This window comes from Podarcis liolepis, assembly GCF_965112155.1.
Source record: "Podarcis liolepis genome assembly, chromosome: 7".
NCBI lineage: Eukaryota > Metazoa > Chordata > Lepidosauria > Squamata > Lacertidae > Podarcis > Podarcis liolepis.
In genome coordinates, this window is record NC_139561.1 from 13,377,300 (window position 1) to 13,404,111 (window position 26,812).

The 26,812-nt window shown below is 49.0% G+C and overlaps 2 protein-coding genes across 9 annotated transcripts in view; one reads left to right on the forward strand and one right to left on the reverse strand.

Moving 5' to 3' along the window:
* CROCC (ciliary rootlet coiled-coil, rootletin) overlaps positions 1–5,543 on the forward strand; it is a 69,164-nt gene extending 63,621 nt beyond the window's left edge. For both annotated transcript variants that reach the window (XM_083514564.1, XM_083514565.1), the window contains 6 exons: positions 457–681; positions 1,331–1,480; positions 2,391–2,591; positions 2,804–2,935; positions 4,471–4,644; positions 4,745–5,543. In XM_083514564.1, the coding sequence (XP_083370690.1) occupies positions 457–681; positions 1,331–1,480; positions 2,391–2,591; positions 2,804–2,935; positions 4,471–4,644; positions 4,745–4,831 (969 nt within the window). In that variant the 3' untranslated portion in view covers positions 4,832–5,543. The remainder of the gene's footprint in view (positions 1–456; positions 682–1,330; positions 1,481–2,390; positions 2,592–2,803; positions 2,936–4,470; positions 4,645–4,744) is intronic.
* MFAP2 (microfibril associated protein 2) lies at positions 5,544–26,685 on the reverse strand. Of its 7 annotated transcripts, none has more exons than XM_083514755.1 (9): positions 26,563–26,685; positions 12,730–12,795; positions 11,378–11,455; positions 10,828–10,860; positions 10,575–10,661; positions 9,714–9,752; positions 8,419–8,506; positions 6,379–6,452; positions 5,544–6,154 (listed from the first exon to the last, which is right to left on the reverse strand). In XM_083514755.1, the coding sequence occupies exons 1-9, from the start codon at positions 26,630–26,632 to the stop codon at positions 6,051–6,053; spliced, it is 639 nt and encodes a 212-aa protein (XP_083370881.1). In that variant the 5' UTR covers positions 26,633–26,685; the 3' UTR covers positions 5,544–6,050. The 7 variants fall into 7 exon arrangements, with proteins under 7 accessions (XP_083370881.1, XP_083370882.1, XP_083370879.1 ...); XM_083514756.1 differs by having other exon boundaries at positions 11,378–11,452; positions 26,563–26,673; XM_083514753.1 differs by having other exon boundaries at positions 10,575–10,664; positions 26,563–26,666.
* Between the last annotated feature and the right edge of the window lie 127 nt (positions 26,686–26,812).

Here is a 26,812-nt window from a genome sequence, read left to right on the forward strand (position 1 = left end):
GATTAAGAACTTTGCTTCAGGATGAGAACAGAAATCGCACGGCGGCAGTGGGAGGCCCCATTAGTGGTACCTCAGGTTAAGAACAGTTTCAGGTTAAGAACGGACCTCCAGAACGAATTAAGTTCTTAACCCGAGGTACCACTGTATATAAAAACATAATAAAACATTATTATTATTTTTTTAAAAACACTTCACTATACAGGGCTCTCTTCAGGTGTCTTCTAAAGTTTGTATAGTTAATTCTCTCCTTGTCTTGGGTGTGTGTGTGTTGCATAACTCCTTTTCCTCCTACATTTCTCCGATGAAAATAGGGACGTCCTAAGGGAAAGCAGGACATTCTGGGATCAAATCGGAAACCGGGACGGCTTCTGTAAATCTGGGACTGTCCCTGGAAAATAGGGACATTTGGTGGGTCTGAACCGGGCAGCCTAATCTGTGTCCTCTCCCACCCCGCAGGTGTCTGAGGCAGAGCAGAAGGCCAGTGCCCTGCAGCTCTCCTTAGACCGCCTCAGCCTTTCTCTGGCGAAGGCTACAGAGGCCGAGAGCTCCCTGAAGGAGAAGGTACAGGGGCTCAGCGCCTCCCTCTCCGAGAGCCAAAACAGTGCCAGCTCAGCCCAGGAGAAAGTGCTGCAGCTGCAGAAGGCCCTGGCGGCCAGTGAGCACGACCGGAGGGTCTTGCAGGTAAGGGGGCTGATCAGCAGAGTGCCAGGCAGGCCCTTGGGCTGGCATCTGCTGCCTCCTCGCCCTGGGTTGGCTCCACTGGTACGTCCCCCCACCCCCAAGAAGGGCAGGCGAGGCAGCAGAATGGGGGAAGGGGTGGAAGAATGGCAGATGAAGCTGATTAACTGTATGGGTTTGGCAGAAATGACTGGCAGAATCCGTGATCAGGGAGAAGAGTCGGCAGAAGAAGATTGGAGAAAATTTAAGGACTACTTACAAAAATATTGCAAAATTAAAGAATGTTGAATGATGTTGGATTGGAATTAAGTGGTTTCAAGCTGTAACTATGATAAAATGGTTTTTTAAATTTTATTCGCTAAGTAAGAATTTGAAGTGATAATAATTTAAGATGTTGAGATAAGGATTTGCTGTATAAAATTTAATTTGGGGATACAAGAAGGGGAGGTATGAGGAGGTCGGGGAAATAAGCTATAAGAAAATAGGCTTTGAAATTTATGTGTTTCTTCATATTTTTATGTTTGTTTTTTCTTTTTTGTTTGTATAAAATTGGAAACTTTAATGAATATCTTATATATAAAAAAAAAACAGAATGGGGGAAGGGGGATGGCTTCACGGCAAGAACCCACATCCATGTTGTTGCCTGTTTCAGGAGCGGCTGGATGCGGCCCGCCAGGCCCTCTCGGAAGCCAAGAAGCAGAATGGGATCCTCTCCGAGCAGTTCCAGGCGATGAAGGGGCAGCAGGGGGAGTTGGAACTGCAGAAGGAAGAGCTGGAGGGGCTGGTCAAGCAGCAGGAAGAAGTGAGTCCCTGGACAGAGCATGGGGTTGGGGGGATTGGAGGAAAGGCTCCCAGCGGAAAACTTAGGGGGCAGTGGCAGCAGGTTCCCCCAGCAAAAATACTCCAGGGAAAATGGAATTCTGCGACCTGCTGTGCAAATTCTGCCAGGCATGCATAATACAACGCAGAACGGTTTTATTGCTTGGGAAGTAGCGTATTTTTCGCTCTATAAGACACATTTTTCCCCTCCTAAAAATAAGGGGAAATGTCTGTGCGTCTTATGGAGTGAATGTGTGGTCGATCGCTGGCTCCCTTTCTGGCTCCGCCCCCTTGCCCAGGCCTCCATTGAATGTTCTGCAGAAGGAAGCTGTTTGTTTCCCCAGTGACATTAGATTATGTGTCTGGAAACTGTAGAAATAGCTCCCTTTCCTTTCCTAAAGAAGCTACAGAATTGGGAGTTGAACCCCATATTTTTCCCTTTTTCCCTTTGCAAAGTAAGCTCAAGAACTTTGAGCTGATCCTCAAAAGAAGGGGCTTTTCCCCTTTGCAAAAGAAGCTGCAAAACTGTGAGCTGATCCCCCCCAAAACGGGGCTTTCCTCCTTTCCTCCTCTAAGAACTAGGTGCGTCTTATGGTCTGGTGCGTCTTATGGAGCAAAAAATACAGTAGCTGCAGAACTTCCTCCTGAGGTCCCACAGGGTCTGGCAGACTCGAGCCTGAGATGTTTTCGCCAGGGTTTTTTTTAATGGGGGTTGGGGGTGGGATCTTGTGCCCAGAGCCGGGCCTCCCCACCCTTGAGCCTCCCACCTGTTGCCCCAGAGGTACCATGTGGTTTGAACCAGACAGGTGGGCAGGGGCGGAGGGAGCTGAATGGTCCCGCCAGGGCGACCTGCAGAGCTCCGCATTGCCTTTCTCTCCTCCCTTCCATTGCAGCTGCTGCGCCAGAGCCAGGAAAGCGAGGCCATTGGCCTGCGGAGCCTGCAGAAGGTGCAGGGCGACAGGCGCCTCTTCCAGGAGCGTGTCAGCAGCCTGCAGCGTGCCTTGGCGCAGCTGGAGAACGAGAAGCGGGAGGCAGAGCGCTCGTCCCTGCGCCTGGAGAAGGACAGGAACGCCCTCAGGAAGACCCTTGACAAGGCGAGCCCCTCGGGGTCCGAGCAGAAGGGAAGGCAGGGGCCAGCAGGATGGGCAGGTGGTCTCTCGGAGCTTGCCTACCTTCTGAAAGAACAGCTTGGGCATGCACAGAGTGCCTTTCTGTGAAGAAACACATCCGCAAGAGGCAGCGGGGGGTAGGGGGTGGGCACTCAGCTTTCTGACACCTCTGCTTTGACACACTCCCCCCCCCCCAGGTGGAGCGGGAGAAGCTGAAGACGCACGAGGACTCTGTGCGCCTCTCTGCCGAAAAGGACCGCCTGGACAGGTCCCTCGCCAGTTTGGAGCAGGAGCTAACAGAGGCTCAGCAACAGATCCGGCTCCTTGAGGTAACGACTCTCCCTGCCCCCCAGTGAAGGTTTTCCTCCCCCCACAGCTGACTCAAATGTTCCAGTCTGTCTGGGGGGATGTGCAGAGGCGACCACCATACCAAGAACTAAGACTTCATTAGCAACTCTCTACCTTTAACAAAAGTCGTTCCTAGTATGGTACATTTTGTACCCAGTCCCTCTGTCTGCGGTTGCCTTGTAGGAGAGCCATCACGTCTCCTTTCTCCATCTGCTGCAGCGGTCCTAGGCACACCTACTCAGGAGTAGGCCCCTTCCCAAGTGGTCTCTGTGGGGTTTCCTCCTTGGGAAATCTGACTCGGTTACCTGGCCAGGCTCTGCTCCCCGCTTTTAGGCGACGCTTGAATTTCCCAACTCGAATTTCCTCCATTCCGATTGGTGGGCTCAACTGCTTTCTCTTCTTTGATTGGGCTGCCTCCTCCCTGGAGGAGAAGCTCGGCACCATCTGGAGGACCCTAGCATGGAGTCCTGTTGCCCTTCCCAGGCCACTCTGGCAAGCCTGACCCAAGTGCTTCCCAGGGGAGCAGCCCTGCCTGCTCCAACTCCCCCACGGCCCAAGGCTGGACCTCAGGCATAGAATCACAGAATCCTAGAGTTGGAAAGGGACCTAGTGCTGGGGTCAGCAAACTTTTTCAGCAGGGGGCCGGTCCACTGTCCCTCAGACCTTGTGGGGGGCTGGACTATATTTTTTTTGGGGGGGGGGAGAATTAATTCCTATGCCCCACAAATAACCCAGAGATGCATTTTCAATAAAAGCACACGTTCTATTCATGTAAAAACACCAGGCAGGTCCCACAAATAACCTAGAGATGCATTTCAAATAAAAGGACACATTCTACTCATGTAAAAACACACTGATTCCCAGACTGTCCGTGGGCCGGATTTAGAAGGCGATTGGGCCGGATCCAGCCCCCGGGCCTTAGTTTGCCTGTCCATGATCTAATGCAACCCCCTGTAATGCAAGAATACGCAGCTGTCCCTTGCAGGGATCGAACCTGCAACCTTGGTGTTATCAGCACCACGCTCTAACCAACTGAGCTATCCAGCTGCTTTGGCTAGGAGGAGACAAGGAGCCCTGTCTCTCTCTACAAGGAGTTTGGAGGGGAAAGAGAGAACTGCCTGCTGGTCTCCTCCTGCCAGCTCTGCCTTTGGCCTTGTTAAGGAAATGCGAGCGTTGCCAACCCCACAGGGAGCTAAAGGATTCAGCATAGCCCATTTTTGCCTCATTTCTCTGGTTCAACCACGGAGGGGCGAAAGGAGCTCTGCACAACACTGACCACCCCCTGATGGGCCTTTGCCTAGGCTGGCAGGAGATCAGCAGGCGCTGCACGTGCTTCTGAGGCTTATCTCCAGTCTTAAGGACTAGGAACTTGGCTGTCGGTTGAAAGCAGAGGTGGTTGCAACTATTGAATTCTGGGAGATTTGCTGGGGAGGCGGCAGGTTTTCCCAGCAACCATGAGGCTCGAGAAGGCGCTGGCCCCCCCAGCGAGGTTTTCCTCCACCCTCTCCTTGCCCAGGCACAGGTGACAGAGTTGGAGCAGGCCCAGACCAGGGTGGACTCCTCAACCCGACACCGGCAGGACCTGCAGTTGGAGGCCGAACGGCTGCGCAGCTCTCAGCTCCAGGCAGAACACACCTTGGATGCCCGGGAGAGGGCCCACCGGCAGCGGGTCAAGGGCCTTGAGGAGCAGGTGCGCTTCTTTCTCTGCCTCCGTGGCAGTCCGGGGGGCAGGGGGGGTGCTATGACCACAGGAGGACCCAAATGACCCCTGCTTCCTGCTTCTCCCACAGATCTCCACCCTGAAGGAGCAGCTGCACCAGGAGGTACGGAAGGGCCAAGCCAAGTTCACCCCATCATCCATCCTCTCGGCCCCCTAGGCTGGACACCCCCCCCCCCACCACGAACAACCCTGTGTCCCACCTTCTTACTACTAAACAAGCTAACCTCCATTTGGCCAGCCTGCTTCTGGGATCTGCAAACCTCTCCATTGATTTGTGTAAAAGACAATTGGCAGGGTTTCTTTTTTCCTCGGCCGTTTGCTCAGATCTGACCGATTCAGATTAATAGGCTGAAGTTCATTCATTCCACTGGGTCTACTCTGAATAGGACTAATGTTGGGCACAAGCCGCGCTTTTTATTTTAATTGACGCCTATTTGGACTGCATCTGAAACTCCTCCCTTCAGCTCACCATTGCAAAGAGATGCATTTTGTCACAGTTTGTTTTCAAATAGCGCTATTCTTCCCCCTGCCCCATGGGCAGCTGTGGGGCTCGTGAGGGTGCAGGCAAAGCCCTGCAGGGAGAGGGGCCTGAGAGGAGACACAGGTCAATCCGTCTAGGCTGATGTTTCCTCCCTTTCTTAAATGTGACCAAGGTGGTGTTGGTGGTGGTGGTTGTTTTTTACCAAAATGCTCACACTAATTGTGTATGTATATATTTCTCTTTCTTTGGTTCTTTGTGTAACCATTAATCAACGAACGTAGAAACTTATATTTTTATATTTCTGGTGGTGTTTGTTATTATGGATAAATGTGAACAAGAATAAAAACCTCCTCACACTCGGTTGCTTCTTGGAGGAAAGAAATTGTAATACTTTGGGGTTTGTTTTATTTATTTAAACGTTTTGTAGAAAAGTAGGGAGGGGGAATCATACAAAAAGTAGGCGTACAGCTATGGGGGAAGTAAAAACAGCTGCACCCTGAGCTTTGGTTGCGCTTCATGGTGGTGGGGAAATGGAAATGGGGGTCTTAATAGCCCCTTGGCCCTCCTAGTGGTTTTTAATATCCCACTGGCCCCTGCAGAGCCCGTGAATCACGGGTTAAGCTGCTTTCCCTCTAGCACCGTTTTTTAATTAAAAAAAAGTAATGAAAATTAAACACACTAGACTATGAATGTGCACAAGGTGGGACTCTGCCCTTGCCCCCCGCCGCCGCCTCAAATAGCACCAAGGACTTCCTGTGAGGCCAAGCAGAAGGAGCAAAACACCAGTCAGGAGAGGCGGTCTTGCGGCTGAGTCACTCTCCCTCCTCCTCTGGGGGTGGGCTCCTGCGGCGGCGTCCGTGGTGCAGAAAGGCCTCCCCTCTCGCCCAGCTCCAGCTCAGCAGCCGCCACAGCTTCTGACGCAGGAGGTGGCCACGCTCTGGCAGAGGCCGCTGGTCGCCATGACGCCACACTTGGAGAACTTGTCCCGGCAAAGGTCAGCTGCAGGGGGAAGCGGGGAGCAAACAGAGGTCTCCTCAAGCCCCTCAGAGACCTCATAAGCAGGCGGAGATCCATCGTATCGGGGCTAGATGCCCTCTTTGGAAAGCTACTGCCCACCCATGGCCCTCGCATCCCATGTCTGCCCCCAGGACTGCTTCATCTGCTGGGCTTTCCGAGGCAGCGCATGGGGGGGGGGGAAAGGTGGCGCATTCAGGCCTGCTTACCTCTGAGCAGCTCTTCATGGGCACAGATGGTGCGGATGCAGATCTCCTTATTGATCACGTAAACGCGGCGGAGGCTAGGGAGAGATTGTGCGAGGGGGTGAAGAGAACGTCGCAGGCCTGCAGTTGGGCCTCGCCCCTCCGTGGCCGTTTCTGCACTAGAACCTTTTCTGCCGTTTCGCGCTGCCCAAAATATTAGTGAGCAATACCACCCTTTCCCACCCTCCAGGGTTCAAGGTCCTCCTGTGACGTTGGCTTGCGCACGAAGCCCGTTAAAAGAGGACAGCAATGGCTGTTAAGTGGTGAAGTTGATTTATGGTGTTCAGAAATTAAAAAGCACTGCTTCTCAATCCTCTGCCTTGGCAGGCATTTGGAGTGGGGATCAGTATCTCGTACCGCAGAACAGAGCACACCGAGGGCCAGATGCCTTCGAAATCACCTTCTAATCTAATATCAACAACCTCAGATATGCAGATGACACAACCTTGATGGCAGAAAGTGAGGAGGAATTAAAGAAGCTTTTAATGAGGGTGAAAGAGGAGAGCTCAAAATACGGTCTGAAGCTCAACATCAAAAAAATGAAGATCATAGCCACTGGCCCCATCACCTCCTGGCAAATAGAAGGGGAAGAAATGGAGGCAGTGAGAGATTTTACTTTCTTGGGCTCCATGATCACTGCAGATGGTGACAGCAGTCACGAAATTAAAAGACGCCTGCTTCTTGGGAGAAAAGCAATGACAAACCTAGACAGCATCTTAAAAAGCAGAGACATCACCTTGCCAACAAAGGTCCGTATAGTTAAAGCTATGGTTTTCCCAGTACTGATGTATGGAAGTGAGAGCTGGACCATAAAGAAGGCTGCTGCCGAAGAATTGATGCTTTTGAATTATGGTGCTGGAGGAGACTCTTGAAAGTCCCATGGACTGCAAGAAGATCAAACCTCTCCATTCTTAAGGAAATCAGCCCTGAGTGCTCACTGGAAGGACAGATCGTGAAGCTGAGGCTCCAATACTTTGGCCACCTCATGAGAAGAGAAGACTCCCTGGAAAAGACCCTGATGTTGGGAAAGATGGAGGGGTCGACAGAGGACGAGATGGTTGGACAGGGTTCTCGAAGCTACTAGCATGAGTTTGACCAAACTGCGGGAGGCAGTGGAAGACAGGAGTGCCTGGCATGCTCTGGTCCATGGGGTCACGAAGAGTCAGACACCACTAAATGACTAAACAACAACAACAAAATCTAATATAGGCTTTATAATTTTTGATCTGGTATGTGTACGTGTGCTATGAAAGAATCACGATGTGGGGAAAACTGTGAAACCAGCCAGTGACTCTGCGTAGCTCCATCCTTATTTCAGACATCATGATATATATTGGTATATTGCGATGCTTAGCTGGTGATATAGGTAAAGGACCCCTGGACGGTTAAGTCCAGTCAAAGGCAACTGGGGTTGCAGCGCTCATCTCGCTTTTAGGCCGAAGTAGCCAGCGTATGTCCACAGACAGCTTTCCGGGTCAGTGGCCAGCGGGACTAAACTGCTTCTGGCACAACGGGACACCATGACGGAATCCAGAGCACACGGAAATGCCATTTACATTCCCACCGCAGTGGTACCTATTTATCTAATTGCACTGGCGTGCTTTCGAACTTGTAGGTTGGCAGGAGCTGGGACCGAGCAACGAGAGCTCACTGTGTCACGAGGATTCGAACCGCCAACCTTCTGACTGGCAAGCCCAAGAGGCTCAGTGGTTTAGACCACAGCACCACCCATGTCCCTAGCTGGCGATATATAGCAATGTTGGAAACCAGATATCACCCAGCTCTGCTCAAATCTCTGCAGAGAAGGCAACCAACTGTGGCCCATCCAGATGTTTGGGGGGGCCTCCATCTACTGCGAGCTTTGAAAGAGCAACAGAGGTGCTTTCCATGCCTGGCGGAGGTGCAAGTGAACACCCTCTTTAGATCTGTCCCCATCCTCTGTGGGTCTTTGGGCGAAAGACTCTCCCTAAGCCAGATAGTGACCTTCCTCCAGTGGCTGCTCACCTGTAAAAGCAGATTTCGTTCAGGCACTGTTTGCAAGGCTTATGGACCGAGTAGAGTCTGGTGCAGGGATACTGCTCCTCCTGGCAGTCTGGGAATGGAGAAGAAGGGGATGGAGAGAGTTACTACAAGTGCAGTGACCCCCTGAGCTTTGGGGTGGGGCGATTTCTTCTGTAGAGCCTCGGGGCAGAGGTTGTTTTGGATGACACCAGCCCTCAGGCAGCGGTTCTCAACCTGTGGGTCCCCACATGTTGTTGGACTACAACTCCCATCATCCCTGAGCTCTGGCCTTGCTAGCTAGGGGTGATGGGAGTTGTAGTTCAACAACATCTGGCGACCCACAAGTTGAGAAAGGCTGTGCCAGAGTCTACAGGCCGAAGCATCAAGTCATGGCACTGGGGTCAACGCTGAGCTCAGAGCTGCAATAGGCTGCCTTCATTCACTAACACTTAAGAGGCAAGCAACTTGAGCAATGATCACAAGCGTTTCCATTCATTCCTATACTGGCTTTCATTCAAAAGAATTTTCAGGCTGGTTTATAAGAACGAAAACACGAAACTCGGCCAGCTGCCGCCACCGTTTGGTACAAGGCTCATCTCCCTCCCTGCTCTCGGCAGCAGTTGCAGCACAGGCAGGGAAAATAGGGACATTCTGGGATCAAACTGGAAGCTGCGATGGCTTTTGTAATTCCAGGACTGTCCCTGGAAAATCGGGAGGGTTTGATCATAACCCCCTCCCCTTTAAGAAAGCACAGTATCGTGGTTACAAATAAGAATGGGAACATGAATGTCTCAGCTGGGAAGCTGATTTAAATTCCACCAAGCTGTTAGAATTCCTGCTCTGTGATTGCAGTCATGGGATTGTTGTCTATCACATGACGGTATATGTTTTGACTCCACAGAGTGGGAAGTGACGGAGACAGGATGTTTGTGTTACTGTGTTCCGTGAAGTGGGACTATTGTCTTTTGCTCTTTCTCTTTGCTGTCTGATGCTAGAGAGAGAGAGGGAGCCATGTTGCAGTGCTCCGTGTGTGTTTATATGTAAATAAAGTAGATTAGCCAAAATGCTGAGTTCTGTCATGTGAACTGCGCAGATTCTGCGGATCCCTAAGTGTGCCGATGTCTGTTGGCATCGGTCGCTGTGATGTTCGGGCTGAAGAAAACTTTTGAAGCTCCCGAAGGAACGACCAGGAGGGAGAGAACATGCCAGTTGGGCATGTGTCTCTGCCAGGGTCCTACTCGAGTGTAGGACGAGCTCCTGACACAAGTAACCCCAATTTTTACAGCATGCTTTCTTACCGAGGGGGCCTGGTTCAGTGGGCTCTGTCTCAGGAACATCTAGAACATGTTAGGTAGGGGGAAAGAGAATTAGGGTTACAGATCCAACTTCAGGGCTCTTGATAGTTTTCATTGCAAGAACAGGTGCAAACAGGGATGGGCTTGTGGCCTTGCCTTTATTTACATCAGAATATGAAAGCCACAGCACAGCCAGCCAGGGATATCTCAATAGTTAAAATCTCTAGAACTGAAGCAGATCAGTTTGGACCTTCCAGAAGAGGAGGAGTCTGACATTTTTTGCACAGCTCCCAGCAACAGGGGCCAAGCGTTGTCCCCCCCCCCCACCAGGTGGATTAACCGTTAGGCAAAATAAGCCCATGCTTAGGACATCAAGGGAAAGTGAGGGGGGACCACAGAAATTTTCCATGGCCGGATTTTTAACATCAATGGTCACCCGTTGCTCAGCTGAGCGTTCATTTTCTCAGCTGACGTATATTTAACTTCAGAACAACTATGCGACAAGGCAGGCTGGATGCCTGTTCTCTACTAATTGTAGAAGCAGATGTGTTTTGAGGATCTGATCAAAGACTTTGCTAAAAGTAGGATAAGAAAAAAATACAAATAAAGTGGGAGTATGCAAAAATAAACATTTTCCATCTTACTGCAGGTTCCGTTTTATTTTGAAAACTAAAAAAATTATTTTACGGTTTAGATGTTGAATTGGATATATATGGGGGCACCAAGATCTTTTACGTGCTTAGGGCCTCTGAAGGTCTTAATCTGGACCTGATTCCCTGCATTGTTCCCCTTGCTTCTCCTTCTGGCGGTTGTGGTGCAATGCCCCTTGCACAAAACCTCCCTACCAAAAGAAGGTGGGCTTACCTTGGGTTGGCGCAGGGATGACTTCCTGCTGGTTCTGCTGTTGGGACTGGTACTGATATTGCTCCTCCGGGGTCTGCGGAGCAATGTCTGCTGTGGAGAGGGAGAGGGGGGAGGTTCAGCTTCAGCCAGCCTGGCTCTCCCATTTCCACCCCAAAGTCTAAGGCTCAGGACGTGCTTTTGAGGGGGATCGTGGTGGAAATAAGTTCTTCCCTTCCCCCAAACTCCCACAGAGCAGAGGGAAAAGTTGACTCACCATTACCAGCATAGTCATAATAATCTTGGCTGTCTGAAAAAAAGAAGGAAGGAAAATGTTAGGTTGTGGGTGAACATATCAGACAGCACAGCGATTCTTCAAACAGCTCTTGTTTATTCACAGGCCAGAACAGAACTGAACTGAAGGGTTCAGCCAGCCTGCTTATATAGAGCTCAGCTACAAAGAAACAGTAACAACTTTCTGTAACTATCCAATCACTGAACATCACTTTCAATCCCTTATTTGCATATGCAGACCTGAGTGAAAACTATCTACAGTATCCCCCTGCTGGCCCAGGGTGAGAACTTCAGTACATAACATCAAAGATGCACAGTTTAATTCCACTGAGGCTGTGTTTCGCAGGAGGATGAGGAGCGGGGGGCAGAGGCGATAGCATTTCCCCACATCGTGGCTGGGAGATCCTGGGGTTTGCAACCTTTGGCTGCTCCCCAGATGGAGAGAGTTCTAAGGTATGCACAGCCTAGTGCCCTTGATTTGAATGGCATGAGACAGGGAGTGGGGAGTTTCCGCCAGGCTGCAATGCACTCACCTATTTCGTAAGGCACGTAAGGTGTGTCATGGTAGGCCGGGTCCTCGATGTCGTATTGCCCTTGAGCCAGGAGTGCTGCTGGTTAGAAAGAGGCAGGGGCTCAGCTGGGTCTCCCCATCACCACCAGACCACGGGTGCAGTCTAGGGGCTGCAGCTGCATACTGCGAGAATCCAGAAGGAAGCATCTGCCTGCCCCGAGCACTCTGCAGCAAGAGCCAAGCTTGGCTCCCCAAAGGGCCAAATGGAAAAGGCACACCAGTGCAGCCCACTTTGCAGCATGCGAAGATTCTCCACCCCTGAGCCACATTCATTCCCCGAAATGCTTCTCTCACTGCACGGATGGACAGACAGACGGGGACACACACACACACACACACACACACACACACACACACACACACACACTACACCCGCCCCCCAAAAGCTCTTGATGATCATTTTTTAATACAAGGTGTGACTGGAAAGTTCGGTGAATTGTCACAGAAATCAAACCATTGAAGAGGACCTTCTGTTTGGAAGACCGTTGACGAGCAGAACGGCGGCAAATGTCGACAGAGTCTGTGAGTTATTGATGCGGGATCGGCATTTGTCCGTCCAAATGATGGCGGAATAGTTGCATATTCCATGTGAAATCGCTACTGAGGTTACTGAGTTGTCCCACCCTCCATGTTCTCTCGATCTGGCCCCACCGGATTTCTTTCTTTTTCCAAAACTGAAATCTGCACTGAAAGCGTAAAGATTTCCCAACATTTCACACGTACGAGCTGCTCTGACGAGGGAACTGAAAGCATTATGAAAAGAGGGCTTCTCCAGAAGTTTCCAACAGTTCTAAGAACGTTGTCAACGGTGCATTATATCAGAGGGGGCCTACTTTGAAGGCCTGTAAGACATGTATTCTGAAGGAAATCAGCCCTGAGTGCTCACTGGAAGGACAGATCGTGAAGCTGAGGCTCCAATACTTTGGTCACCTCATGAGAAGAGAAGACTCCCTGGAAAAGACCCTGGTGTTGGGAAAGATGGAGGGGTCGACAGAGGACAAGATGGTTGGACAGTGTTCTCGAAGCTACCACCATGAGTTTGACCAAACTGCGGGAGGCAGTGGAAGACAGGAGTGCCTGGTGTGCTCTGGTCCAGGGGGTCACGAAGAGTCGGACACGACTAAACAACAACAACAAAAGGCATGTATGTTTGAATATTTCTCGCTGTCTGATTTCTGTGACCGTTCACCGAACTTTCCGGTCACACCTTGTATTTTCCAGGGCAGTAAGTTAAGAGAGGTTCTGGAGGCAGAGCCCTGGATCAGACTGCTTCCATTACTTTGCTCCAGTGTTTTGAAATGCGGTTCCACTCACCTGGCAGGCACAGGAGGAAGAGATTCAGTGTCCTCCTCATTCTCAGTCTGGGGCAGTCCTGCTGGGCTAGGGAAGAAGCACTTGTAGGGTCAGGAAGGGGGAAAGGCTGAGCAGCACAGCTTGGGCTAAAGTGCAGCCGTTCATTTGACATTTGTGTTGGCTGTTCACATCTATCCTTATGGAAAGTGTGCCCATATTTATGTTTTAATGCCATTTTGTACTACAATATGTTTCATACGGGACGTGGGTGGCGCTGTGGGTTAAACCACAGTGCCTAGGACTTGCCGATCAGAAGGTCGGCGGTTCAAATCCCTGTGACGGGGTGAGCTCCCGTTGCTCGGTCCCTGCTCCTGCCAACCTAGCAGTTCGAAAGCACATCAAAGTGCAAGTAGATAAATAGGTACCGCTCCGCCGGGAAGGTAAACGGCGTTTCCATGCACTGCTCTGGTTCGCCAGAAGCGACTTAGTCATGATAGCCACATGACCTGGAAGCTGTATGCTGGCTCCCTCGGCCAGTAAAGCGAGATGAGCGCCCCAACCCCAGAGTCGGTCACGACTGAACCTAATGGTCAGGGGTCCCTTTACCTTTTTTATGTTTCATACGGCCGCCTTTTCGCATTTATTTTATTGGCATGCCAAGTAATCACATGGCAACTGTGCAGAAAAACACACCTTAGAGGAGATCTGGGCTGTCTCCTGTCTGAAAGAAAGATGGAGATTCCTTTCCACTCCCAAGAGACCCCCTGGATCCTGCCAAGCATGGCCTCTGCAGGCCTAGCAGTGTCTGCATACACCTCCTCCACCTCCTGCTTTCAGCTTCTGTTGGGATTGGAAAGCAGAAGGCCTGCCCCTCCCTCAAAACAAGCTCTCAAAAAGTTATGCAGACTTTGCAATCCCCTGTTGATCTTGTGCCCTGCTGCAGAACCAATAAATCTGTCCCCAAATGGCACTGGAGACCCGGGAAACCTTTGGGAGGGATTTAGGCACAAAGAAAGTCAAATGTGTAGGCTCAGCGGAGCCCAGTTGTTATGGTTGGTTTCCATTGGGGACGCTGCAATTTCCATCAGAAGCGCATAGCCAGATGTGGTTTGCGGTACCCTAGCAGGGAGAGGAAAACTGGAAAGGGGGCACCTGCCAAATGTTCTGTTGACTGAACATTGTACATTTAACAAGCAACACAAAACCAAGAGCTCTTGCCAAAAGCTGGGGCAGGCAAGCGGTTTTCCGCCCGAGGGCTGCATTCCTTAGTGTGCGTTGTGGGGAGTCAGGGGGAAGACACATGTTAACTGTGGAAGAAGCCAAAGGTGGGAGGGGTCACCCCTCCTCCTCCTCTGATGGTTAAATAGCTCATTCCAGAAGTCTAAACTGACTGCTTGCACAGAGCTTTCGGAACAAAGCCAAGAGCTGCACAGAACCCACAGGATGGCTGCCCTGGTTGCCCCCTCCCCGTTTTTAACTGCTGAGAACCCTCCACAACGTCTTCGCCAAAGAATGATTGCTCACTGCTGTCACCCTGAGGGCCACGGCGAATTCATTCAGATAAACTACATTTGCTCTGAAAGATGACTCAGGTCTTGCATACCCTCCAACATTCCTCAGATGAAAATACAGTGGTACCTCGGGTTACATACGCTTCAGGTTACATACACTTCAGGTTACAGACTCCCCTAACCCAGAAATATTACCTCGGGTTAAGAACTTTGCTTCAGGATGAGAACAGAAATCGCGCAGCGGCAGTGTGGCGGCCCCATTAGCTAAAGTGGTGCTTCAGGTTAAGAACAGTTTCAGGTTAAGAACGGACCTCCAGAACGAATTAAGTTCCTAACTCAAGGTACCACTGTAGGGACATTTCTCACTCCCCAAAACTGACCTTCCTCGACCCTCCCCCCAATGTTTTCCCTCCCCTGCAGAGTGTTTCCTATCAGAAGATGGGTAAATCCCAATTTCATTTTATTCCTTGGTAGATTTACAAAACGAAAGACATACATGTAATAAATAAATGTTTAGAAAGGGGCAAGATTAGACGCAGACACACATACACAACATTTTTTAAAAAAATAAAATATCAGGACTCCTTGAACTCTGCTTCGCTATGTGATAGGAATTTTATGTTCTTAGATATATGGCAATGTTCATAACCGCACATACATAGATCAACACAGGAAGGCCAACCTGGAACCATTTTGATTCCTAAACTGACCAAATGTTTTCTCTGCAAGGTCAAACTGGAAAAGTCTCCCCATTGTCTCTTTCCTCACAAATCCTTTAAGATATGAATAAGGTGTGAGCCTGTGACCTGGCCCAGGAAATAAGTATTTTACCACTACCAAAGAATGGCCAGGCTCCCCAGGAAATCCAATCAAGTAACTTGCCAGACAGGAGATAAACTGTGACAGGAGAAAAACAACATTTAAATTTCTGTGATAGGTGGGATGTATCTGAGGGGCAGTCTTAGGTTACACCCCTTCTGTGATGTATGCATAATGTTTGTGGGGATGGTCTTGATCTAGAGGATGGGAATTTCAAAACTATAAGCCCTTGCACAGCATTTTTGTGGGTCCTCTTTCTCTCCTGAGTGTGAGGGGAGCACCCTATTGCAACAGATCAATAAAGATCAAGCTTACTAGCTGCTTTGCTTCTCAATATTCTCTGTTATTTTCTCCTACCAATAGGGAACCTATGTAAGGACTCTATATGGGCTCTTGGATACCCCATAAGGGAAAAGGGCATATTTTTTATTTACAACAGCTACGCTCCCTTTTTCTTCCTGCCCCTCAGAGCTGGCTGCAGCCTCGTCTCCTTACCAACTCTCCAGCAGCCACTATGAGCTGCCCAAGGAAGGAGGCTGGCAAATGGCTGCTCTCCCACAGCCACAAACTGTCGTTAAGGACAAGCATCAGAGCTCAGCACCGGCAGGGGAAATGGGGACATCCCGGGATGAAATCAGAAACTGGGAGGGCTTTCACAATTCCGGGACTGTCCCTGGAAAACCAGGACACTTGGAGGGTATCGTTTTGCATGCAGCCTCTGCAAGAGATGCCTAAGGAAATGTACCCCATAGGCGGCTGAAATATATACCGTATTTTTTCGCTCCATAAGACACACCTGACCATAAGACACACCTAGTTTTTAGAGGAAAACAAGGGGGGGGGGAATATTCTGAACGAAACAGTGGACGTATGATTTTTGTGGTTCATGCTGTGGCCACAGACATGTGATCTGATGGTGAATTTGGGGTGACCCAATGCAAAAATCCTGACGATCCATGTGGATCCGAGCTTTGTAACCACGTTTTTGCACGCAACAGCCTCCTTTATCTCTAGTGTCCCTTATCTCTCTCCCCGATCAGCAAATGATCAGCGGCTTTGTTTCAACACCCACTTCCCTCTTTCAAAAAAGAAAGCATGATCTGCTTTTTGCCCCTGGGCAATTCGGCTCCAGGGACCACGCATTCGCTCCATAAGACACACAGACATTTCCCCTTACTTTTTAGGAAGAAAAAAGTGCGTCTTATGGAGAGAAGAATACGGTAGTTCTGTCTCCATGACCCTCAGCATCTGAATACCTGTCCGTCACGAGACCGAAAGAACAGGGTCTCAACTAACATGGCTGCTCACGAGTGGTACCTCGGGTTAAGCACTTAATTCGTTCTGGAGGTCCGTTCTTAACCTGAAACTGTTCTTAACCTGAAGCACCACTTTAAAAACAAAAAACAAAAACCATGGCTGCTCACCATCCTTGTTGTGTCACTGTTGTTCCCACCATAATTTTGTCGGCTGCGGGTACAATGAGCAGGGAGCCTAAACATGGACTCCCTGTAACCCTTTTTATGCCTGTAGAAGGCGGCGCAGGGCTTCAAGCCTGGAGGTCACAAAAGACCAAAAACACCAATTAAGAGGGGAGGTGCTGTCAGGAAACATTCTGTTGAAAGAAACTCAACCTGACCACTTTCCAGCAATGCGGTGCCCTTTTTATTTTTAATTGCTTCGATTTCTCCATGCATCGTTGCCCAACACTGCAGGAGCGGGAAGGGGAAGAGGAAAGGGAACGGGCGCAAAGCTCCTTGCCAGATACTGAAATAGATGCCCAGGTGCTCTGAACAAAGAGGCCTGGCCTGGAACCCGACTCGTAGTTGAGGAAAGTTTCCTGGAATGCTTTCCCCTGCCTCTGCAGAAGTCATTTAAGAGTCTGGTGGGGGGGGGGGTGGATGCTGCAGCAGGCTGCCAGAAGGACCTCTTCCATGCTGGGATTCTGAATCCATCTCCAACAGCCGCAAAATCCCCCGCCCCCTCTCTCGCCATGCCTGTTTGCACAGTTCAGGAGAGAGGGAGAGAGTTGCTTTGTCCTTTGGCTGGGCATCCCCAGTGCAGCCAGCTTAAAACATGATTTCTCTCCTTGTCATAGGAATTAAAGGTAAAGTTATAGGGACCCCTGACCATTAGGTCCAGTCGTGGCCGACTCTGGGGTTGCGGCGCTCATCTCGCTTTATTGGCCTAGGGAGCCAGCGTACAGCTTCTGGGTCATGTGGCCAGCATGACTATGCCGCTTCTGGTGAACCAGAGCAGCGCACGGAAACACCGTTTACCTTCCCACCGGAGTGGTACCTATTTATCTACTTGCACTTTGACGTGCTTTTGAGCTGCTAGGTTGGCAGGGGAAGAAGAAGAGTTTGGACTTGATATCCCACCTTTCACTCCCCTTAAGGAGTCTCAAAGCAGCTAACAAACTCCTTTTCCCTCCCTCCCCCACAACAAACACTCTGTGAGGTGAGTGGGGTTGAGAGACTTCAGAGAAGTGTGACTGGCTCAAGGTCACCCAGCAAGCTGCATGTGGAGGAGCAGGGAATCAAACCCAGTTCACCAGATTACGAGTCCACCGCTCTTAACCACTACACCACGCTGGAGCAGGGACCGAGCAACGGGAGCTCACCCCGTCACAGGGGTTCAAACCACCGACCTTCTGATCGGCAAGTCCTAGGCTCTGTGGTTTAACCCACAGCGCCACCCGCGTCCATGTCATAGGAATTAGGCAAACTGTAAACAAGTGCAGGAACGTAACAAGAGGTAAATGCACCCACAAAAGTTTAGGATCAGCGTTTCCTTCTTGGTGAGCTATCTTCTCAGGTTGATGAGCCCCATCTGCCCCTCGCTTCTTTCTACAGCACAGGCTGAAGCCACTTTCTTGACCATTAGACCCACTCTTGGTTATGTCTGCTCAATCTCCCAGAGCCTGTCTTTGCAGGCAGGGGAAGACCCTAACTCACCTGAGGGTTTGAGATCCACTGGCTACCCTCACCTAGTTTAGCTGGGCAGTTGATGTTGTTCCCAGCATGTGGCTGCTGTCAGTTTCTGGAAGCCACATGTGAGAGCTCAGGGTAGGGGCCAAAGGTGGCCAAACTACCAGATGATGGACTTTTTGGAGCTGGCGACCTGACCGGAAGAATCCGCGAACAGAAAGAGGAGGAGTACCAAGAAGAATGGAAGAAATTCAAGGATTATTTAGTTAAATACTCTAAGATAATATACAGTGGTACCTCGGGTTAAGTACAGTGGTGCCTCGCAAGACGAAAAGAATCCGTTCTGTGATTCTCTTCGTCTAGCGGTTTTTTCGTCTTGCGAAGCAAGCCCATTGACGGATTAGCGGATTAGCGCTATTAGCGGCTTTTAGCGGCTTATCTGCTGATCGGATCAGCTGATAAGCGGCTTAGCGGCTTAGAAAAGGGGGGGGGGGAGAAGAAAAAAAAACCAGCAGGAACTCGCAAGACATTGTCGTCTTGCGAAGCAAGCCCATAGGAAATTCGTTTTGCGAAGCACCTCCAAAACGGAAAACTCTTTCGTCTAGCGAGTTTTCCGTCTTGCGAGGCATTCGTCTTGCGGGGCACCACTGTACTTAATTCTTTCCGGAGGTCCGTTCTTAACTTGAAACTGTTCTTAATCTGAGGTACCACTTTAGCTAATGGGGCCTCCTGCTGCCGCTGCACCATTTCTGTTCTCGTCCTGAAGCAAAGTTCTTAACCTGAGGTACTATTTCTGGGTTAACGGAGTCTGTAACCTGAAGCGTATGTAACCTGAAGCGTATGTAACCCGAGGTACCACTGTAAGTAGAATTACTTGTGAGTACCAAATTGGCTTAGGAGTTAAATATGTTAAATTGCATAACGCTATGGATAGAAGTAAATATGAAAAGAAAGAAAGATGTTAATTGACTAAGTTAATTTTATTTGAAAATAGTATTGGAAAACTGCTACAATGAGCTATATAGAAACTCAGCTAGGGGGGTTTGCGGAAGTCATTTAACAATGGTAACAAAAGTGGGATTATAACAGTTAGGATAAATGTTGGTTTGTTTTTTCTATTGTAATGTTTTTCTTTTATGTTTGTTATAAATTTGGAAAACCAATAAAAAAATTTGGGGGAAAAGGTGGAAAACTACCCCAGGAGGAGCACAACGGTGTCCCCCAAACCTAACACCCCCCACATCCCAATAAGATAATTAAGCACACAGTGACTGTAGGGCCTCCTTCTCAGCAATTGATTTAAATAGATGTATTAAATTTGGCTTGTAGGTCGGGCTGGCTCCAATTACATGGTGTGGGGGGAAAGCCCTTTGCGCATGGGCAGAGATGTGGTGCAAGTTCACCAGGGGCATTGGAGCAAGATAGGGTAGTTGAGCCCTCCCTCCTCCACATCAAAGAACCTCCCCCACCGTCCCCCTCTAGCCAGAAAAGACTATTCCCTTCTCAGACCCTGCTCCCACTCTCCCTCCCTCCTGCAAGGCCCCCACTGCACTGATGCTTTTGGCAGAAGATGCTGAAATGGCGGGGGGGGGGGGGAGAGAAAAGGCCCTCCTCAATGCCCAAGATTGTGGGAGGGTAACACTTTTAGGGAAACCAGATTTTTTTTGCAAGGCACATCTGGGAACAATCAGTCAGCTCCTGCAAAGGAAAGAATGCCCTCAGGAACCTCCTGAAACCCCACCTTCTAGGAAAAGCCCCCTCCTCCAAAGGCCAGGAGAGGGAGCAGAGAACAAAAGGGAACCCCCCCTCCTCCACCACCAACACAGATATTGCAAGGATTTTGGACCTCCAAAATCGACCCACAATGTCTTGCCCCCCCCCCAAAGCCCTTACTTACAAGAGCTTTCATAGTGACTTTCCAAGAAAGACAATCCCCCTCCTCTCTGCCCCCAGCCAAAATTCCAGACATCAGGAAATGGAAAGGGGGGGGGGCGCTCAACATCTGCCCGGCCAACTCACTCACTGAGCTGTTGCATTTACCGTACAATGAATAGAGCACACATATTGTCCTTAATCTCACTACCTTTTCTTCATCCTACCAAAGTTTCCCCTTCCATTGGAAATTCCCTTAGAACAACGCCAACATGCAATTTGGTATTTAGAAAAAAGTGAACCAGGGACCCCTCAAAGCCGCCTTCGCTCTGGATTAAAAGCTGGAGTTAAAACAAGAAAAGTAAACCTGCCTTTCCGAAAAACACGAATGATTCCCACCCCACCCCCTTACTCCTCCACTGCCATTTGCTTTAGTTTTTTTGGGGGGGGGGTTCGTGATCCTGACTGAAGGCGAAACGGTCCCTGTACATTTTGCCCACCACTCTTGCCTACTGGTGAGCTCTAAAGAGGAACATCCAAAAATGGCACAAAACCTCTGTGCATGCACAGAGACACACAGGAGTGACTTACTGGTCTGAAGGTCTCTTTTCCTCTCAGTCCCCCTGCTATCCTCCCAGAGACTGGATCTCTTTTGCCCACTTTCAAGAGAGGGGGAAAGAAATCTGTCTTGCAATGCAGCCTCTCCCCTGGGTCCTAATGCTACCTTGCTTTAAAGGCAGCGGGTTTCCACACATTCCAACCCCATCCCACTTAATTAAAACCAGAGAGAAGGAGCAGGGAACAACAACAACAGGTGAGGTCTCTGCAGACTGGAGGCATGCAACTGCCCCAATCTTCAGAAGGGGAGGGAAGAGGACCAGGGAACTAGAAATCAGACAGGTTGACTTCGATACCAGCAAAGGTCTTACAACAGATAATTAAACAATTGGTCTGTGAGGACTTAGAAAAGTATACTGAGGTCACTAGAGCAAGCATGGGCTTCTAAAGAACATGTTATGCCCGACCAACCTTACTTCTGTTTTTGATAAGAGTTGCAAGCTTGGTGGATCAGGGGAAAGCTGTGGATGTAAAACGTCTTGATTTCATCAAGGCTTTCCACAAAGCCTTCTTGAGAAGCTGGTAAAAGGTAGGGCAGGCAATGTCAATGTTGGGTGGATTTGGAGCTGACTGTCAGAACCCAAAGAGCACTGATCCTGGGGGGAAAAGTGCCAAGTGGGGTGCTGTACGGTTCTGTCCCAGGCCTGGTGCTGTTCAGCATCTTTACTTGGGAGAAAGAACTGAAGGGATGCTCATCCAGTTTGCAGATGACTCCAAACAGAAGAGAAGAACTGGGATTCAATAGGACCTTAACAGATTGGAGAATGGGACCAAAGCTAACTAAAATGAATCTCAATAGGAACAAATACAAGGTTCTACACTTAAGTAGGAATAATCCGAATTGTCGAAAAAGGCCTCCACTCTTCTACAGAAAGTTCATCATTTTGGTGTCTTAATTTTGTTCTCAACTTTGCCATTTCCACACAGTCCTTTTAAAAGCCATTGTTCCTTCACTGGAACCTTTTCTTCTTTCCATTTCTGTGCATACAATATTCTAGCTGATGTTGTCACATGTATAAATAGTTTGGTTGTCTTCTTCAGAATGTCTGTCCCTGTTATCCCTATAAGAAAAACTTCAGGTCTTTTGGGAATAGCACTCTTGAACAGCTTCTTCATTTCGTTATAAATCATTTCCCCAAAGCCTTTAGCCTTTTACATGCCCACCACATCCGAAAGAATGACATTTCTGTCTGTGTTATGACGTTAAATACCACCTGTACATCTAGGTTGCATCAACAGAAGTATCAGGGGAAGTACTAGTACCACTTTATTCTGCCTTAGTCAGACCATGTTTGCAATACTGTGTCCAATTCTGGACACCACAATTTAAGAAGGATGTTGACAAGCTGGAATGTGTGCAGAGGAGGGCAAGTAGGATGATCAAGAGCCTTATGAGGAGCGCTTCAAGGAGCTGGGTATGTTTAGCTTGGAAAAGAGGAGACTGAGAGAAGATATGAGAGCCATCTTCAAATATTTTAAGGGCTGTCACTTGGAGGAGGGAGCATGCTTGTTAGAATCATAGAGTTGGAAGAGACCACAAGGGCCATCGAGTCCAACCCCCTGCCAAGCAGGAAACACCATCAGAGCACTCCTGACATATGGTTGTCAAGCCTCTGCTTAAAGACCTCCAAAGGAGGAGACTCCACCACACTCCTTGGCAGCAAATTCCACTGTCGAACAGCTCTTACTGTCAGGAAGTTCTTCCTAATGTTTAGGTGGAATCTTCTTTCTTGTAGTTTGGATCCATTGCTCCGTGTCCGCTTCTCTGTTTTCTCCTGCTCCGGAGGGTAGGACTCGAATCAAAGGCTTCAAGTTGCAAGAAAGGAGATTCTAACTAAACATTTGGAAAAAAAACTCCCTCCCCCCCATTTTTTTAAATTACCGTAATTTTCCAAAACTTTTAAAACACACAAACATATATCCTATTTCAATCTTGGTAACATTATTTAGTGACTTCCTCAAATCCCCTTGGTTGAATTTCGTTGTATATCATTTTAACGGTTTTCCAAACTCAATTTTCTCGAAAAGTAAACTTAGTCACTTAACATCTTTCATTCTTTCAAATTTGTCTTTAAAGATCTTGAATTCTATCCTTACATACTTAAATCCTAAGCCTATCTTGTATTTGCAAGCTTTTCTAATTAAATTATTTTGACATATTTAGCTAAATAGTCTTTAAATTTCTTCCATTCTTCCTGGTAGTCCTCCTCCTTCTGGAGGAATAAGAGCTGTTCAGCACTGGAACAGACTCCCACGAGAGGTGATGGACTCTCCTTCCTTGGAAGCTTTTTTAATATATATATAAGATATTTATTAAGATTTTCAAAGTATTACAAAATAAAAATAAAAAAGTAAGAAAATACAAAATAAAAATGGTTAAAAACAACTCATTCTTTCCATTACTTATTTTTCATTAGCTTATTTCCCGGACCTCCTCACACCTCCCTTTTTTGTATTCCAGTTCAGTTTGTTGGTTCAGCAAATCCTTACCCTCTTTGTTTATCCTAGTCTTTCATCTTAAGCTATTGTAACGTTAAATTTTTACCTATTAATAATCCATTTTTCATATTCCCTTATAGTATTACAGCTGAAAACCACTTAATTTCTATCCAACATCATTCTAACATTCATTCATTTTACAATATTTCTGTAGATAGTCTTTAAATTTCTTCCAATCTTCTTCCACCGACTCTTCTCCCTCTTCCTTGGAAGCTTTTAAACAATAGTTGAATGGCCACCTGTCATGGATGCTTTAGCTGAGATTCCTGCATTTGGAGGGGGTTGGGCTAGATGACCCCTGGGTACTTTCGAACTCTAAGATTCTATGATTCCATCATTTTCAAATAGTTTTCATTTAAAGCGCAACAGGCAGTGAATTTCATATCTTTTTTCCATAGCTTCTCCCAAGAAACCATTTGTTGTTTAGTCGTTTAGTCATGTCCGACTCTCTGTGACCCCCTGGACCAGAGCACGCCAGGCACTCCTGTCTTCCACTGCCTCCCGCAGTTTGGTCAAACTTATGCTGGTAGCTTCGAGAACACTGTCCAACCATCTCGTCCTCTGTCGTCCCCTTCTCCTTGTGCCCTCCATCCTTCCCAACATCAGGGTCTTTTCCGGGGAGTCTTCTCTTCTCATGAGGTGGCCAAAGTATTGGAGCCTCAGCTTCAGGATCTGTCCTTCCAGTGAGCACTCAGGGCTGATTTCCTTCAGAATGGAGAGGTTTGATCTTCTTGCAGTCCATGGGACTCTCAAGAATCTCCTCCAGCACCATAATTTAAAAGTATCAATTCTTCGGCGATCAGCCTTCTTTATGGTCCAGCTCTCACTTCCATACATCACTACTGGGAAAACCATAGCTTTAACTATACAGGTACCTTGGGTTAAGTACTTAATTCGTTCCGGAGGTCCATTCTTAACCTGAAACTGTTCTTAACTTGAAGCTCTACTTTAGCTTATGGGGCCTCCGACTGCTGCCGCACTGCCGGAGCACGATTTCTGTTCTCATCCTGAAGCAAAGTTCTTAACCTGAAGCGCTATTTCTGGGTTAGCGGAGTCTGTAACCTGAAGCGTATGTAACCCGAGGTATCACTGTACAGACCTTTGTTGGCAAGGTGATGTCTCTGCTTTTTAAGATGCTGTCTAGGTTTGTCATTGCTTTTCTCCCAAGAAGCAGGCGTCTTTTAATTTTGTGACTGCTGTCACCATCTGCAGTGATCATGGAGCCCAAGAAAGTAAAATCTCTGTGTGGTCATTATTGAGCTGTGATTCCTACATTGCAGGTAGGGTTGCCACCGACCCTATAGAATACAGGATTGTCCCTTATTTCAATGTAAAATGATTCAATACAGGGCACACTTTGTTCTGTATTTTCCCTATTTCTGCCCTGCGGCTGCTGCTGCTCCCCCTGCCTCTCACTTTTTAAAATATATATATATATATATTTTATTCAGGATTTTCTTGTTTTACAGAAGTGTAGTGCCTCGTATTTTTTTCTTCCATGTAACATTTTTACAATTCCGTTTCATTTGTTGAGGCATTAGGGGGAGAAGAAAAGAAAAAAGAAAGGGGGGGGGGTGGAGAGGGAAGATGGATAGGGGTGGGGTCGGGTGGCGGTGTTTCTATTATGTTTAATGGAAGTAGAGTTTGGTGTCAGCGTTGCTTGTGTTGTTCACTTGTGTTCCTTTGGTGGTGAGAGAGGTTGGGGTTGGTGTGATTGTTTGCTTGTGATTGTTTGTGGTGATCTTTGTTTTCGTGTGTAGGTGAGGTGGGTGGGTGTTTTGGATCAGGTTAGCCATATTGATTTGTATGCTGTTGGTGGATCATTGTCACTGTCCTGTTGGGCTGTGTATGTGATAAAGGGGAGCCATACCGGGTGAAGGCGTCTTCTTCTGTTTGTCCCCATGTCAGTTTCAGTTTATTAGTTAATTTTTCTAGTAGGGCTGTTTCCCATACTGGAGAGACCTGTCAGGAGTAAGCATGGACCAATGCTGCCTCACTTCTTTCCTTTCCTTTTTTCGCCTCATTCCATCTTCTCGTCTGGTCCCAAGGTGGAGCAAACCAGGGCAAGGCTTTGAGGTTGTCCTTTCCAGTCCCCTGTAGCCATCCACCTGGGAGCACCAGGCCCTGTCCCTTCCGAGGCTCCAGCAACAAGTCATTCTGTGTCAGTGTAGCCCAGAAGCCTCCGTTCTGAACATGATCTGCATGATATTTGAGAGAGGAGGCGGGCGGGGGAGAAGTAACTCCTTCCAACCACCCTTTCTCCCTCTTCTTCAGAAATTTAACACGTGGAAGAAAGCTCATCCCCTCATCAGAATATGCCCCCGCCTACTGCATGCATTGTTGCACAGGACTGCGTATGTGTGGAAAAGGTCGTATATTCCAGCTCCGGAGAGCAAAGCACAGATTTACAAAATTATGTGCGTGTGACAAATGTAAGAGGGGTCATCCAGTTAGGCTGCAGTAGACTGCAATGGATTGCTCTGAAGTCATTTCAGCACCAGGTGGAAAAAGAAAAGCACGCCAACACCGCTATCCTGTCCTATACAGTGGAACCTTGGGTTACAGACGCTTCAGGTTACAGCCTCCGCTAACCCAGAAATAGTACAGTCATAAGGTAAAGGTAAAGGGACCCCTGACCATTCGGTCCAGTCGTGACTGACTCTGGGGTTGTGGCACTCATCTCGCTTTATTGGCCGAGGGAGTCGGCGTACAGCATGACTAAGCCGCTTCTGGCAAACCAGAGCAGCACACAGAAACACCATTTACCTTCCCGCCAGAGCGGTACCTATGTATCTACTTGCACTTTGACGTGCTTTCGAACTGCTAGGTTGGCAGGAGTACAGTCATACCTCGGGATAAACACGATTCAGGTTGAGCGCTTTTGGGTTGTGCTCCACGGCGGCCCGAAAGTAAAGGAGCACGTTACTTCTGGGTTTCGTCGCTCGTGCATGCGCAGACGGTCAAAATGACGTCACGCGCACGCACGGAAGCGCCGAAACGTGACCCACGGAGTCGCGTCTTACATTCTGTTCAGGATGTGAACGGGGCTCTGGAACGGATCCCGTTCGCATCCTGAGGTACCACTGTACCTCGGGTTAAGAACTTTGTTTCAGGATGAGAACAGAAATCGTGCTCTGGCATCGAAGGGGCAGCAGGAGGCCCCAGTAGCTAAAGTGGTGCTTCAGGTTAAGAACAGTTTCAGGTTAAGAACGGACCTCCGGAACGAATTACGTACTTAACCCGAGGTACCACTGTGTTTTGCCAGAACAAAGGTCGCAACCCTAATTGCAGGGGTTTGGACCAGGTGACCACTCTGCGATTCTATAAGAGGATTAGACAAATTTCTGGGGGAGAGGGCAGCCAACAGCTACAAGCCGCGATGGCTCTGCTCTGCCTCCACAGTCGGGAGGCTACCCGTTGCTGGAAGGACTCAGGAAGGCGGCGGGTCGGGAGAATCGCAGCAGCCTTCTCCGTGCTCAACGCGCGTCTACCCATTTACACGTGAACGTAGCACGTGGCACACCCACCAGGCGACCGTCGGGACACCCCGATCCTCGGAGCTCCGCGACCCTCCCTGGGACCCCCCGGACACACCCACCCAAGGCAACCTTTGAGCAGGGGCAGGGAGCGCGCATGCACGAGCCCCTTAACCCGGGAGCAAGGGGAGGTCTCGTTCATGGCCGCAGTCAGGAGTAATTCAGCTCTTGAGCTTTCTTGTGTCTACGTTCTCCTCCTCCCGCCACCCTCAACATGGCGGCCGCACTAGTCCCACTACGGCCGACGTCTACTGCCCCACTCTCGCGTCAGGCGCTCCAAACGCCGCGGGACCGCTTCCTCCCCCGCGCACCTACGTGCTTG

Coding starts and splice junctions, on each gene's coding strand:
- MFAP2 (XM_083514753.1), bottom strand. CDS start 26,632: ATGAACGAGACCTCCCCTTGCTCCCGGGTTAAGGGGCTCGTGCATGCG. Junction 10,861..11,377: donor TTACGTGCCTTACGAAATAG/GTGAGTGCATTG, acceptor TCTTTTTTTCAG/ACAGCCAAGATTATTATGAC. Junction 6,155..6,378: donor CCATGAAGAGCTGCTCAGAG/GTAAGCAGGCCT, acceptor TTCCCCCTGCAG/CTGACCTTTGCCGGGACAAG.